Source organism: Diabrotica virgifera, chromosome 9 (assembly GCF_917563875.1).
Source record: "Diabrotica virgifera virgifera chromosome 9, PGI_DIABVI_V3a".
Classification (NCBI taxonomy): Eukaryota; Metazoa; Arthropoda; class Insecta; order Coleoptera; family Chrysomelidae; genus Diabrotica; species Diabrotica virgifera.
Window position 1 is genome coordinate 2,777,602 of NC_065451.1, and position 15,254 is coordinate 2,792,855.

The 15,254-nt window shown below is 32.3% G+C and overlaps 1 protein-coding gene across 2 annotated transcripts in view; it reads right to left on the reverse strand.

Moving 5' to 3' along the window:
• Positions 1–15,254, reverse strand: part of LOC114326984 (KICSTOR complex protein ITFG2-like) — a 41,336-nt gene that overhangs the window by 22,930 nt on the left and 3,152 nt on the right. The window contains exons 1-2 of one of the 2 annotated variants that reach the window (XR_007701049.1): positions 11,110–11,460; positions 3,040–3,462 (exon numbers count right to left, since the gene is read on the reverse strand). Coding sequence is in view for 1 of the 2 variants with exons in the window: in XM_050662875.1 (XP_050518832.1) it covers positions 3,040–3,186 (147 nt within the window). In the remaining variant the exon portion in view is untranslated. Of the gene's footprint in view, positions 1–3,039; positions 3,463–11,109; positions 11,461–15,254 lie in introns of those variants that run through there. The other variant, XM_050662875.1, reaches the window with a different exon arrangement.

Here is a 15,254-nt window from a genome sequence, read left to right on the forward strand (position 1 = left end):
AATTTAAGTATTTATAGTCAAATAGTCATTTTAATAATTATAAATAAATGTTATAAAAACAAAAATAATGTTATCGTTTATCTTTAGGCTTAATATAATAAAATAGGATATATTTATATTATGACAGCGTTTCGTGTTAATACAACGCATGCGTAATCCATGAAATCATCTGAACTGGGTTCAGAAATCTTTGAACAGCCGAATTCTAGCGTTCAAGCATCGTTCAAGTTTAAACTGCCATCGGTTGAACGTGAATTGAGAAAGACGATTTTGACTTTAAACTGACGTTCACTAAAAGTTCAGGTTAAACTGATTTCGGCCCCTAAGGGCCGATTTCTCATATCGAGTTCAACTCCAGTTTAACCTGAACTTTTAGTGAACGTCAGTTAGGTGTAAAGCTGTGAATTTGTTAATAAAAGAGTAAAAACCCTAATAAATCTAATGCCAAGTGTCTGAAGTCAATGTTTCAGCAGCATTTTCTGTGATTCTACATTTTTTTAATTCATTAATTTCCATAGATTCTAATAAAGACAAATTCTAATAAAGGCCTTTATTTTGAATATTGAGTATTTGAAATTGGTCATTAAACGAATGAATATGATCTAGAAGGTGAAGTGCATATGTAGAATCTGTTTTTCTTTTATTAAAAGACCTTTTGTGTTCTGCTATACATTTGCTAAGGTTCTACCAGTTTGACAGATGTAAGTTTTCGGGTAGTCACAACAGTGTAAGTTCTTTTGGTTCTTGTTGTTCTTACTTTTTTTGTCTTGAAAGCTGGTGTTATTCCTTTCTTTTGAAGTTATACTTCTTTACGATCGAGAGTGAAATTTTATAATGCCGGGCGCATGCGCACCCAGAGAGTATGTAGTTCGTTGCTAATCTTTCAAGATAATGTATGTATCAGCGCTGTCAGCGCAAATAAGTCATTAAAAGGATATATTAGTGTTTTTAGTAAATGTATTATTTATTATAATTTTTGTGTATTTGGATTTGTCTTCCCCGGGAATAAGATGTTTTATAATAATAGTAAGTATATTTAAAGTACAGTAAAACCTCGATACAACGGAGTATTTGGGTGTTAAAGCCGAGAGTCCGTTATATAAAAATAGATTTAAAATCAATCAATTTTATTTTAAAAATATTGTCTGCTGTATTTATATACAGTGTACAAATCTGTAATTGAACAAGGAATCAAGTTTTTTTTGCTACTTTTTTGCTTTTCTACTTCATCTATAAACTTTCTGCAATATACCTACTCGTTTGGTTGCCAAAATTATTCACTGATCCTTGGGTTGAATAAACGATGTATTTTTTTGGCAAAAACAGAAGTTACCAACTTCTAAATGTCGAATATTTTCAATGGGGTAAGCAGGAGCTCTGTCTAAAATCAATAAAAATTTCACCTCTTTCGGCTTTATTTCCCGTTTCTTCTCTTGAAATTTTCTCACATGCAGGTACAAATATCTGTGATGAACCATGCCTTATTAGAGCTATAATATGAAACGAGCAGATAATGCATTTCTTTTCTTTGACAGCTCTAGGTTTACGAGATTTGCCAACAAGTATAGCAGTCAAACCAAGCGATCCATCGGCGTTAGCACAAAGCAGTGCCGAGAACCTGTCCTTGCTGATTTTTCTTCCAGATTTCGGTTTTCATTTTTTTTACATTTGATAGGATTTTTTGTCAGTTATATCCGAAGTCCGTTAAATAGAGGTCCGTTCTATCTAGGTTTTACTGTATTTTTGTATACGTCACTTGGTCTATTAAATTTGTCAGTATGTATGAGAAATCTTGTAACCTGTCAAAGCAAAGGGGATATAGCTCAGTGGTCGAGCGTGTGACCAGAGATCGAGAGGTCCCGGGTTCAAATTCCGGACGATTCATATTCTTTTTTTTTTTTTTTAATTTTTGGTATCGTTTTAATAAAAAATTTTTAAAAGTGGTAGGTAACAAAGTTAGTTTCTAAAAAAATATTTAAATAAAATACAAATAACCTGTTAAGTATATTTATTTCTTTGAAATTATGTAATAGAAGTATAACTTCTTACGTGCGTACAAAGTACACACATTCTTTTTTTATATGTTTGACCTATTACATAATATATCACTTTAGCTCTCAAGTTAGATTGTAAGAAGTAAAATTCTATATTATTTCATCTATCATTCAATACTGAGGGCCAGTATTTCCAATCGTCCTTAACCAAAGCTTACTTTAAGCCTGAGCTTAAGCCTAGATACCTGTATTTCCACTTCAATTTGAGGCTTAAGCATAGGCTTAAACCAAATAATTTTAAGCTCGCGCGGGAGTTGGTTTAAGCCTTTGCTTAAAATTTGTTTTCTGTTTTTTTGAGGTTATTTCTATAGATTAATAATTCTCGAGTTATTTTGAAAACCAACTTTTGCGTAATAACATTATTATTGGATTATTAACGATTATTAAAATAAAATTCTTACTCCATTTGACAGGTGTAGACATATGAAAATTATTTATTTCTACAATGCTTGGTATATTTATTTTACAAAAGTAAACTTACATTTCAATTTGACATTTTAAGGAATATAAATCCAATAATCAAAATTACAAAGATGGATCTATTGCTTATGCAGAATTCCAATAAAAAATATAACCAGAGAAAATATATGTACACAATATACTAACAACTTGCTAACAACACATTTACCATGTACACAAAATTAAGTGAAGTAAAAATAAGACTGACACAGATGACAAGATAAAACTAAATGTCAACAGTAGTGGTTTTTACCTCAGAACAGTTAGATCTGGCATTTTGACGTATTCAGAGGTACCAAACCAATTAACTTGACTGTTGAGGACGAGTTTAGTTAAGGAAATGATGGAAATACGGCACCCAGCTTAAGCTTCTCCTTAACTTATGACAGAGGCTTAGCTAAGCAAAAGCTTAAGTAGCTGTTGAAATACCGGCCCTTTTAATGACAATAAATGGTAATAAATTTGGTGGAAGTGTTGAAAATAAAAATTTCAGTATTTTATTGTTAGAATTAATTTTGTTACTTACTTTGAATATCGCCACTTCTCCATTTTGATTCCCCACAATTAACTCATTACAGCCATCGTTATCCACATCTCCTAATATAATAGCATTCCTAGCCACGTTCCCGGGAAACTCAAACTCGAATCTGTTTACTAATGATATAGCTCTCATCGTATTAACACTTCGCAATTTCCACTAGGCTTCCGGACTTCAAACTAGGTTTCAGATTAAGAGGTCTTCGAGATTCAGGTACAGATGAGTAAATGAGCTGCCACCTGGAAGGGGGCCACACTATGCAAGTCGCTTTGGCAGTCACAAGGCCTACGGATACGGGACCGAAGTTGTTAGAGTCCATAGAATGACCAGTGTGGTCGCCCTCGATCCAGCAGTGGCCTTCTGGTATTCGGATTATGTCTGTTTTGTATCGTAATGTTGATATTACATCCCCTAAAAAAATTAATTAGAAAATACTACGAATATTTCACTTATCCAGAAGTGTGTCAAAACGCAAAAAACAACTTTCATCAGAAGACAAAAATGGATTTTTTAGATCTTTACTTAACACATTGCGTGCGGATGTCTGATCCTAAGACTTATACTCTGAACGAAAAAAAAACATCAAAAATGTGTATAATCAAGCGCTTCATCCTCACATTGGTGAAGGAATCATGTATGCCATGGATCAATGAAATTAAATATCTTGGATTTATACTGGATAACACACTCTCTCTGAAACCTCATTTTCAATATATTTGCAAGAAAATATCTAAAAAAATTATTTTTCTTTAATAGAATTAGCAAAGATCTATCATTATTTTCAAGGATCACTGTATTTAGAAGTATAATTCAGCCCCATTTTGACAACTGTTCAAGTGCTTTATATTTAGGTGATAAAGGATCAATTCAATCATTGCAAATTTTGTATAACAGAGGTATGAGAGCAATTCTTCGATGCAATCGCTACACGCCAATTGAGATGATGTACTCTACTTTAGGTTGGTTTTCAGTTCAACAAAGGCTTTACTACCTTACTATGGTTTTCATTTTTAAATTAAAAAAAGGAATGCTGCCTGCATATTTTAATGAATATGTTACATTGAGGGGTCAAGTTCATTCATATACCATGAGAAATATTGAAGATTTTGATATTCAAAAAACTAATAAACATAGCACAATGACATCCCTGTTTTACAAATGTATGAATGAATTTAACCATCTTCCCCCTAGTGTTAAGAATGCACTGATAGTTCAAATTTTTTAAAAATTACTGAAGACATATATTTTACCTACATAAAAAAAAATAATTTTTAATAAATCTGTATGTGTTGTATAATATTGCATGTATTGTATATTGTATGTTACATTTAATTAGGCAAATTCATATTTAAATATTGTTAGTAGGATTTCTATTTCAATAAAGAATTTCAATTTCAATTTCAACAGAATATGTTAACTACACTCAGGTGCAAAAAAATCGATACACTGATAATTTAGTCATTTTTGATGTCTCGAATTTCCTAAACCTGTTGTCCGATTTAAGTGATTTTTTTACCATGTTATAGGCTTATTCATTATCAATATCTCTGTAATAATATTGTTGCTACTGTCATTGCATACCGGATGTACGGATCAAACTGTGTTTTTTTCCCAAAGTTCGCATCACCCTGTGGACTATTCTAGTGTTTTTAGATTCATTCACTTATGTTGAATAATAAAAACTTAGGTACTTTAACAACTGGCCAAGTTCGTCATCAATACAGGTTGTTTCGAAATAAGTGCGGCAAACTTTAAGGGGCAATTGTACACATGAAAATAATGATAGTTTGCTTTATAATCATATGTCAGCAAACGCTTCGTTTCCGAGATATGGGATGTTAAATTTTTTTTACAAATTGACGATTTATTTATTGCTTTAAAACCAGTTGAGATATGCAAATCAAATTTGGTGGGTTTTAAGACATAGTTATTGCACATTTTTTGACATAGAATTAAGAATTTAATATTCACCATTAGCGCGCAAACGGGTATTATGACCGATCATATTACCCTATGCACGCCAATGGTGAATTTAAACTTCTATGTTATGTTCTATGTTAACTTCGTCTATATACTTCTATGTTAACTGGTTTTAAATCAATAAATAAGTCATCAGTTTGTAAAAAAAAATTGAACATACCGTATCTCGGAAACGAAGCATTTGTGGACATATGATTATAAAGCAAACTGTAATTATTTTCTCATGTAAAATAACCCCTTAAAGTTTGTCGCACTTATTTAGAAACACCCTGTACTGACGACGAACATGGCCAGATGTTAAAGTACCCAACTTTTTTATTATCCAACATAAGCGAATGAATTTAAAAACAGAATGTTAAGAAAACCTGAGGCCATAGTTGGGTTTTAATTTCAGTATTTTATTAATGCAAGGATAGACCACAGGGTGATGCGAACTTTGAGAAAAAAACACAGTTTGATTCGTACACCCGATATACAATGACAGTTTACCTGTCTAGCAACAATATTATTACAGCGATATTGTTAATGGATAAGGCTATAACATGATAAAAAAATCGCTGAAATCGGACAACAGATTTAGGAAATTCTAGACATCAAAAATGACCAAATTTTCAGTGGATCGATTTTTTTGCACCCGAGTGTATAAGTTTTAAACAGTAACTGCTAAAATGTGTAAATTAGAAACGAAGAATATGAGTAAGTTAATATTTCTAATTTATGTAAGTAGCAAAACCAAAAAACTATGGTATCTGAGAAAAAAGATCAACAATTTGAGTTATGTCAATTTTCATTTAAAATATTGGTCGTTTTTAAAAAGTAACGAAAAATAGTTAATGTAGAACTCAGAACATAACTGAAAAGTGCTATATGCAGACTAACTGTCTACATATTATGCAGTCTACATACAAAGATAATAAAGTAAAGGAATAATAATTAATGGAGAAACTATTATTAGCAATGCGTAAAGTTGTGTGCAGAGTCGAAATACAGGGCGAACAATCACAGGCATTTAAAACGCATGTTGGGCTGCGATAGGGAGGAGTGCTGGCATTTCTCCTTTTCAATATAGCTCTGGAAGGTGGTCCAAGATGCCCAAAACCTCCGAGATGTTGAATCGAGTTTATGTCTTAGCATAGTAATCAAGCCAACAAATTCACACAAAAAAAAATAAAAAAAAGATGCCCGAATAGACAACAGACGAAATATTTTTAATAAATCATCCCAAATTTTGGCATATGCAGATTATGTGGACCTAGTTGCCCGCACAACACGCAAGCTAGAAGAAATGTATACCACTTTCTCAAATGTATCAAAAAATATGGGCCTGCAAGTAAATGATTAGAAAACTAAGATGATGGCATCAACACCAACAATCGAGCCAAAAACATCAGTCACCAATTCATGGTTGACAACTCTACCTTTGAAATTGTGGACAAATTCACATACTTAGGCTCCCTGATCACTGATCACCAAGGAGAACATCCTGATGGAAGAAATCAAGCAAAGGATAATCCTAGCAAACAAATGCTATTTTGGACTGAGTAGACATATGAGAAGCAAAAACTTAAGCCTAAGAAACAAAAATAACCATATACAAAACCCTTATACAACATATGTTGACATATGGATCGGAGACATGCTTAGACATGCTAAAACCTGCTTAGGTATATTTGATAATAATAATAATAATAATATTTATTCATCCTTTAAGACATACAATGTATAGGACATGTCATTAGTTTTACAAACAAACAATAAAATTAATACATTTATAAATTTTACAAACACTTTAAGGTATGTAGATAGAATTGATAACATTTAGGTAATATTTCTGTCCGAAACAAACTCTTCCACAGTATAATAACATTTGGTAAGCAATAAGTTTTTAATGGATTTCTTAAAGGAATATTTATTCATTGTTCTATATTTTTTTGGTAAAACGTTAAACAATCTAATGCTCATATACTTTACCGACATTTCAAATTTACTTGATCTATGACCAGGTACACTCAGCAAGTCGCCACCTCGCGTCGAATAATTGTGGAAACTAGAATTTCTGTCATACGTATGAATATTATCAACAGCATATAGTAACATTCTGAAGATATAAATACATGGAAAGCTTAAAATATTATTCTTAATAAATATGGGCTTACAGCTCTCAAGAGGTCTAATTCCAAACATTTTTCATATTATACGTTTTTGTGTTATAAATATTCTGTCACTGTTGACTGCATTCCCCATAAAACTATGTTGTAACAAAGTCTACTATAAACAAGGCTATAGTATACATTTAACAGCGCAGAGATGGGCATAATATTTTTAATACGGGATAATGCATAGTACGACTTATTAAGGGACTTACTGAGCATGTCTATGTGAACTGACCATTTTAATTTTGAGTCGAGATGGATACCTAAAAATTTTGTATGATTTGAGGAATCCAGTAGTACATTGTTAAAACTTGGGTGTAGTACAGGATTTACAGAATTTAAGTTATTAAAATATATTACTTTTGTTTTGTCTACATTTAAAATTAGGTTATTAGATCGACACCAGTCATTAAATCGAGCTAAAAAACTATTGCAAGTAGATGCCAATTTCTCATAGGTCTGTGCTGAGACCACAAGAGAAGTATCATCTGCAAATAACGTCCGGTCCAAAACATCAAACTGGTTAGATGCATCGTTAATAAACAACAAAAAAATCATGGGTCCTAATAAAGAGCCCTGTGGAACTCCCAGATTAATAAAACGTTCCTCCGAAATAGTTTCATTGATTTTAATACAAATTATCCTATCTGATAGATAATTGATTAGCCAATCTAAAAATATGCCTCTAAAACCAATATTATACAGTTTATTGCTAACAAAACGGCTATCAAGACAATCAAAGGCACGGGTTAGATCAAAAAAGAGACCTGCCACATATTCACCTGCATCCAAAGATCTGTAGACCCTTTCACAGAATCTGCAGGCAGCAGACTGAGTGGATCTACCGGTACGGAAGCCATGTTGGCAATCACTTACAATTTTAAATCTACCCAAAAACTCAGACATACGGTTATACACAATTCTCTCAAATACTTTGGAAAGTACACACAATAAGGAAATAGGTCTATAATTTGAAATGTCTTCCGGATCATCTTTTTTGTAAATAGGAATAACAATTGCTTTTTTTAGAATACTTGGAAAGACTCCTTTACCTATTGATAAATTTATCAAATATGCAATGTGGTTTATTATATCAGATGACATAGCCTTTAATACTCTTATCGAGATAGAATCAAGTCCAGTGCTTTTTTATTTTTTAAATTATTGATCACATTCATTACCTCATTACCAACAATAGGTCTAAAGAAAAAACTTTTTTTAAGAATAGTAGAAGATGTGCAACTATTAGATCGTGAATTCCCAAAATGATTTGACAGTTTCTCTTCGGTTACTGTAGCAAAATAATCACAAAAAACTTCAGACAACTGCTTAGAATCAGTACAACTTTCACCATCTATATGTAATGCTATGTTTTTTTGGATAGACTTACTGCCAGTTTCCTTGTTAACAAGATTCCATACAGTTTTATTTTTATTACTTGAATTATTTATCAATTGATCATGGAATTTTAATTTAGATTTTTGTAATAGTTCCACGTGGTCTTTCTTAATTTTGTTATAATTTGCAAGAGAATTGGCATCTTTTAGTTCTTTATTAAGCCAGTAAGCATTTTTTAAATGAACACTAGACTGCTTAACTTCCGGAGTAATCCATTTTTTATTGCAAGTCTGCTTACTGATATTATACCGTTTTACTGGACAGCAATAATCTAACACATATATTAAACTACCTATAAAATTTTCAAAGGATTTATCAACATTATCGGTTAAATAAATATCGTTAAAGTCAGTTACAGATAGCACAGAAGAAATTTGTTTAAGGTTGTTGTCAGACAAGTCTCTAAAATATTTATAATTAGGCTGGTCATTGGATTTAGTGCAGCTACTATTAATGTCTACTACAAATTCCAAACTAATTGCTCTATGGTCACTTAAATGCGCTTCAAAAACATTAGACTTGCATTGAAGTATATTGGCTGTATTGGTTATAATATAATCAATCTTACTGATAGAAGTTTGGTTTAAACAATTTGTCGCTACCCTTGTGGGAACCATAGAGGTTATGCTAAGATTGTAGCTCATTAGAAAATCGTTAAAAAGAATTTTAAATAAACTATTTTCTAAATAATCAATGTTTAAGTCACCACAAATAAAAATATCGTCAACATACCTATTACAGAGTTCAATCGTATAGGAAAACTGCTTCAAAAACAAATAAAAGTCTCCACTGGGAGGCCTGTAGATACTGATGACTGCAACTTTTCTTTCACAAAACATTATTTTTACCGCACTACACTCATAATGCATCTCCACAGCTAACTGGCACACATTGATGATCTGATATTCATACCCACATTTCACATACAGAACCGATCCGCCATGCTCATGGATAGGTCGACAATAACTGGTTACAAGATCGTAACCCGGAGTTACCATTAGAGATATTTCATCCTGCTTACACCAGTGCTCCGCAATACTGACGACAATGGGATTTTCTTGGTCAAGCAGAATTTCCAACCTTTCAAGTTTGTTTCTAATAGACGCTGTATTTAACTGTATAATTTTAAAAATTGCTGTATGTTTTGTTTCATTGTTGATAGATACTTCTACTCGATTTGCTCTTTCTTTTTCCTCAATTGAAAAAAATTTCGTATACAGGCTTTGTTTGGCCAAATCGAGGCATCCAACGCCTTATTGTAGTTTGCTTTCGAGATTTCCACTTTGAAAGGAGAATATATATCAGGACGACGAGATGGAAGAGCTGAGCAGCTGGCTTCTGGCAGGTTTTTTGATAAAAATGATTGAAGGTCTTCTGCAGATGTTTGCGGTTTCAGATTAAATATGTGTAAAGCAACTGTTTGATCCACTCCTTCTACATTAGAATTTCCAGAATAGTTACCCACTAATAAGTTTTTTTTGGGTGTTCTTTTTTTGTAAGTCACTTTCTGCCAATCCGTAGGAATGTTACTGCTTATTTGCATGTTGGCATCTCCAGTCTTTTCGGTTCGACTAGATGCAGGTATTATATTTTGCGCTCGGTTTATGGCTTCGCGGACATCTTTAGCGCTAATTGAATTGTTTTCCTTATATTTCTCCTGGCCTATTGTTGACTCTGGTGAATTCAAGACTTGTTTATTGTTATCAGCTTTGTGTTTAGATTTTTTAAATAAAGAATAGTCAGTTTTTTCCGGAACTTGTTTTGTTTCTAATTGTTTCAATGAGTCAATTTGTGTATTTAATAGGAATATTTTTTCCAATAGGAATATAGTTCTGATATTAAGAGATCTTTTTGTTTGATAATATATTTAAAGATGTGTATATCTACCTTATTTTCTGTCGACGCAGCTAAGTTTTCGATGGCATCGAAAAATTTGTCATCACAGTCGCCGTTTGCTTTATCTTCGGTTTTTTCACAACATTTAGTAAAAACTTTGTCAAAAATTTGTAACTCCAGTTTTTTGGCACAACTGGGATGATAACAGCTATCACATATTCATTGAACGAAGGATCCTGAGAGGAATATTCGGTGGCATTTGTGAAAATGGTGTTTGGAAGAGGAGGAGGTACAACTAAGGATATACCACAGATATAAACATATTTTAGGTGGTAAAGACGTAGTATCTCTTTTAAAAATAGGAAGGCTAGGATGGGCAGGACATCTATCAAGATCACAGCAGAACAACCCTCCTAGAAGAATCCTTATGTCACAACCTGTGGGAAGTAGAAATAGGGGTAGGCTAAAACTCAGATGGAAGGATGGTGTAGATGAGGATGATATAAAATGCTAAGACTGATAAAACAGAAAGATAAGAGGAGAAAAGAGTATAGGAAGAAGGAGAGTGTCATGGTTGAAACATTTAAGGGTCTGGTTTAAATGCAGTAAAAGATAGTGATAGTATTAATATCCAATCTCTGATTGAGAGACAGCACTTAAAGAAGAAAGAATATTTGTAATTTGTACCTACCTTCTAACCCTATGACTCGTTTGATGATCTTCTGGGACGGATCTTTAGGTGAAATCAACGATATGATATCTCCCCTTTGGATCTGATAGTCTTTCACTGCCCACCTATTCAAAAACACATAATCTGCTTTAGTTTTGTCTGGATTTAGGGCCGGTTGCATAGAAATTCCATCGACTCTCGCGATGTAACCAACAATATCGATAATTGTAATACCAACAGGCACTCCGTACAATACACTTTTCAAAAAATTTGGAATTTTCATTGATGTTTATGAGAAATAACTAAAACACCAACTTTCAAAAACCTGTCATTTGGTTTACGTTTACATAATCAACTGATATCTGTCAAAATGGCGCTGATCGTTGACATCCGAAAACGTACGTGTATTCTTCAGACAGAGACGGGTTTTGAGTTTTGATGAGGGCAAAAAATAAGAATATAAAAAAAAAGAATGTGTGTGTACTTTGTACGCACGTAAGAAGTTATACTTCTATTATACAGAGTGAGTTTTATGTATGGAAACACCCAATTATCTCGTAAACAGCTAGCACGATTTTTATAGATTTTGGTGGGTAAGGGTTTTCTGAGGCGGCCGAGATTATAGCGCTAATTACATTGTTGTCAGATTTTCCGTTTTTCTGGAAATCTAATGAACTTTCTTATTTCGAATGGAACACCCTGTATATTTCTTGCGTTTTGAAGTCCTAAAGAAATACTTACTATTTTTCATGTTATATTCCCTATACCTAAATGCCATAATTTCGGAGTTATTGCTACATTTATTTTAAAAAACAATTTTAAACAAATTATTAAAATCGATTTTTTCGGTTCGGGTAAATATTATTTTAGGTTCTTTGGATAATTGGGAACAAAAAACCTTTTTGTAATTTTTGTATAAAATCAACCGTTTCCGAGTTATAAACTCTTTAAAACCGAAAAAAATCGAATAATGACGATTTTCAATCTTTAAAAACACAAATAAAAAATATAATTTTAGAAATTACGAAGTACCTAAATTCAGCTCTATCCTTTTTCTAGGAGCTGGCCATAAGAGTTTTTGGTACGTTTTATTCTAAAATATCGCTTTTTAATTTGTTAATAAACAACTAAAAAAAATATTTTAATATAAAACAAGTTCAAATTACTTATCGATATCTCGTAAAATAAGGCTTGAACTTGGATTTGGGTACTGCGCAGTTTCAAAACTAATAATTTTTTTGTATTTTTGAACCTTGAAAATCGTCATTATTCGATTTTTTTCAGTTTTAAATTGTTTATAACACGGAAACGATTAATTTTATACAAAAATTACAAAATATTTTTTTTGTTCACAATGATCCAAAGAATCTAAAATAATATATACCCGAACCGAAAAAATTGATTTTTATAATTTGTTTAATTTCTTTTTAAATAAATGTAGCAATAACTCCGAAATTATGGCATTTAGGTATAGGGAATAGAACATGAAAAATAGTCAGTATTTCTTTAGGACTTCAAAACGCAAAAAATATACAGGGTGTTCCATTTGAAATAAGAAAGTTTATTAGATTTCCAGAAAAAGGAAAAAATCTGACAACAATGTAATAGCCACTATAATATCGGCCACCTCAGAAAACCCTTACCCACCAAAATCTATAAAAATCGTGCAAGCCGTTTCCGAGGTAATTGAGTGTTTCCATACATAAAACTCACTCTGTATAAATATGATTTCTTAAAAATAAATATACTTTAAACAGTTTGTTTCAATTTTTTTAAACACCAAACTAATTTTGTGCTTACCGCTTTCAAAAAAATAAAAAAGAAGTATAGGATTGCTCCGGATTCGAACCAAATACGCTACGAGAACTGTGTCTGTATCGGTTCGGACACTGGTTCGGACGTACCTAATGACAATTCTAATATGATTAAATATGCATTATATGCATATGATTAAAAATTTAAAATGACTAAATATACAATAAAATGTTTTAATAATACTCTACTCCTGAGTAAGACAAATCCAAAGACACAAAAATTATAATAAATATATTTACTGAAAACCAGGGCCGTCTTAACCCGAGGGTGCAAGGGGTGCGGAGCACCCGGACGCCAAGTCCAAGGGGGCGCAAGCCTAACTCTTGCTAGGCTCAAACTTGTCCTTAAAAAAACTACAAATAACAAAATTATACAAGTGCACTTTCGGTATTTTTTACAAAGGCATTAATGCTTACTACACCTACGATCTACGATATGAAAATGAAATATGAAACCCATTTAGATTATGAGCAAAGTTCCGATTCTGCTGACAAAAGTATAATTATTGCGGTTTTGCGTAGCTATGTATGTAAAAGCACCACATTACTATGTAGTCGTTATTTTTTAAAGGTGGCGGTAGAATCTTTTATGATGGCCGAAGTTAGTCAGTTTTTTACCTGTTACTGATACTACCGAACAAGGATTTTAGCAAATTATTTGTTAGAATGTTTGAAATGAATGAATATTGATTTAGATGATTTACGATGCCAAGAGTATGATAATGGGATAAATATCAGAGGAAAAAATATGGGCCTCCAAAAAAAATTTTAGCCTTAGATTAATCCTGGTGCTCTTATGTTCCTTGTACAGCTCACAGCCTTAATTTAGTGCTAAAATTATGCTGTTAAATGCTCATTGGAAATAACAATTTACAATTTGTTTTTTCAATTGTTCAAGAAATTTATGTTTTTTACCTCATCAACATTACGGTTGAATGTCATAATGAATAAGATACCCACTTTTACATTAAAAGCGCTTTCAAATACGCGATGTGAGAGTAGAATTGACTTACTAAAAATCCTCAATTGTTGACAACAACTACGACAATGACACAAGAAGCAAGCTGATTGATGACAAAATTAAAGAACTTTAAGTTTATCGGCTCTGTCGTGACATGGTACAATATTTTAGCAAAGGTTTAATATTATTAGCAACAAAACTTTGCAAACGAGCGAGATTATTATTTCCGATCAAGTCAATAAAGATTTAGCCAATAATCAGAGGAGGATTTGAAGATTTGCTGTCCCTGGGCTTGGGCTATCCACAATTTGCCACCCTCCCCTCCGCATTTTTTCCTTTTTTACCAAAATTTGGCGCCCCCTAAATTCTGCCGCCCTGGACTATAGCCTATTCAGACCATATGTAAATCTAGCCCTGTCAATAACCACACTGACACTGCGTTTGAGCATATATTAATTAACTCAGTATCAATTGCTAAAGAACACTAGATTGCGAAACTAAATTTTCTGAAACTGTTCGTCGATGTCCCCGAAAAATACATCTCAATCTCAATTACGACGCTGCAGACGAACCTCTTTTAAACAACAAAATTTTAAAGTTAACTTATTATTATTTATTGGACATTGTCATTGCAAAATTAGGTGAAAGATTTGAAATGTTGAGCAAACATAATTACAACGTTTCTTTCCTGGAAAATGTATTGAGTTGGAGAAACTCAGAAAAAAACTTAAAAACAACGCAATGTTTGAATTGAAAAATAAAAAAAGGGGATGAAATGAGAATGAATTAGAATTTCTTACCAATATTTCTTTTAAATAAAGACATAACCCCACTCGATATTATCAGTTATATGTATATTCTAATAATTTACTGTGTGTTTTCCCAAATTTTCTAGGTGTGTAAGGATATATTTAACACTTCCAGTAACAGTAGCTGAAGATAAAAGGTCTTTTTCTAAACTTAAATTGATCAAAACTGATCTGCACTCAACAATGGCCCAAGACAGATTAACAAACCCGGCTTTAATACTTAAGTATAGAAAAGCAAGTAAAAATAGATACCACCGAAGTAATAAAAACTTTTGCCAAATTAAAAGCTAGAAAAATTGGCTAGAAAATATGTGTTACAAAATTGATCTTGTTTGAATACTGAAACCACGTATTTTTTAATATAGTTTAATTAGTTTTAATTTTACCGTAACTATAACCCTTATAATCTTCTGACCAAAGGGGGCGCAAAGATGAGTATTGCACCCCGGCGCCGTGTGTGCTTAAGACGGCCCTGCTGAAAACACTAATATATTCTTTTCACGCCTATTCTTGCACTGATATACAGAGTGAGTTTTATGTATGGAAACACTTAATTATCTCAAAAACGGCTTTCACGATTTT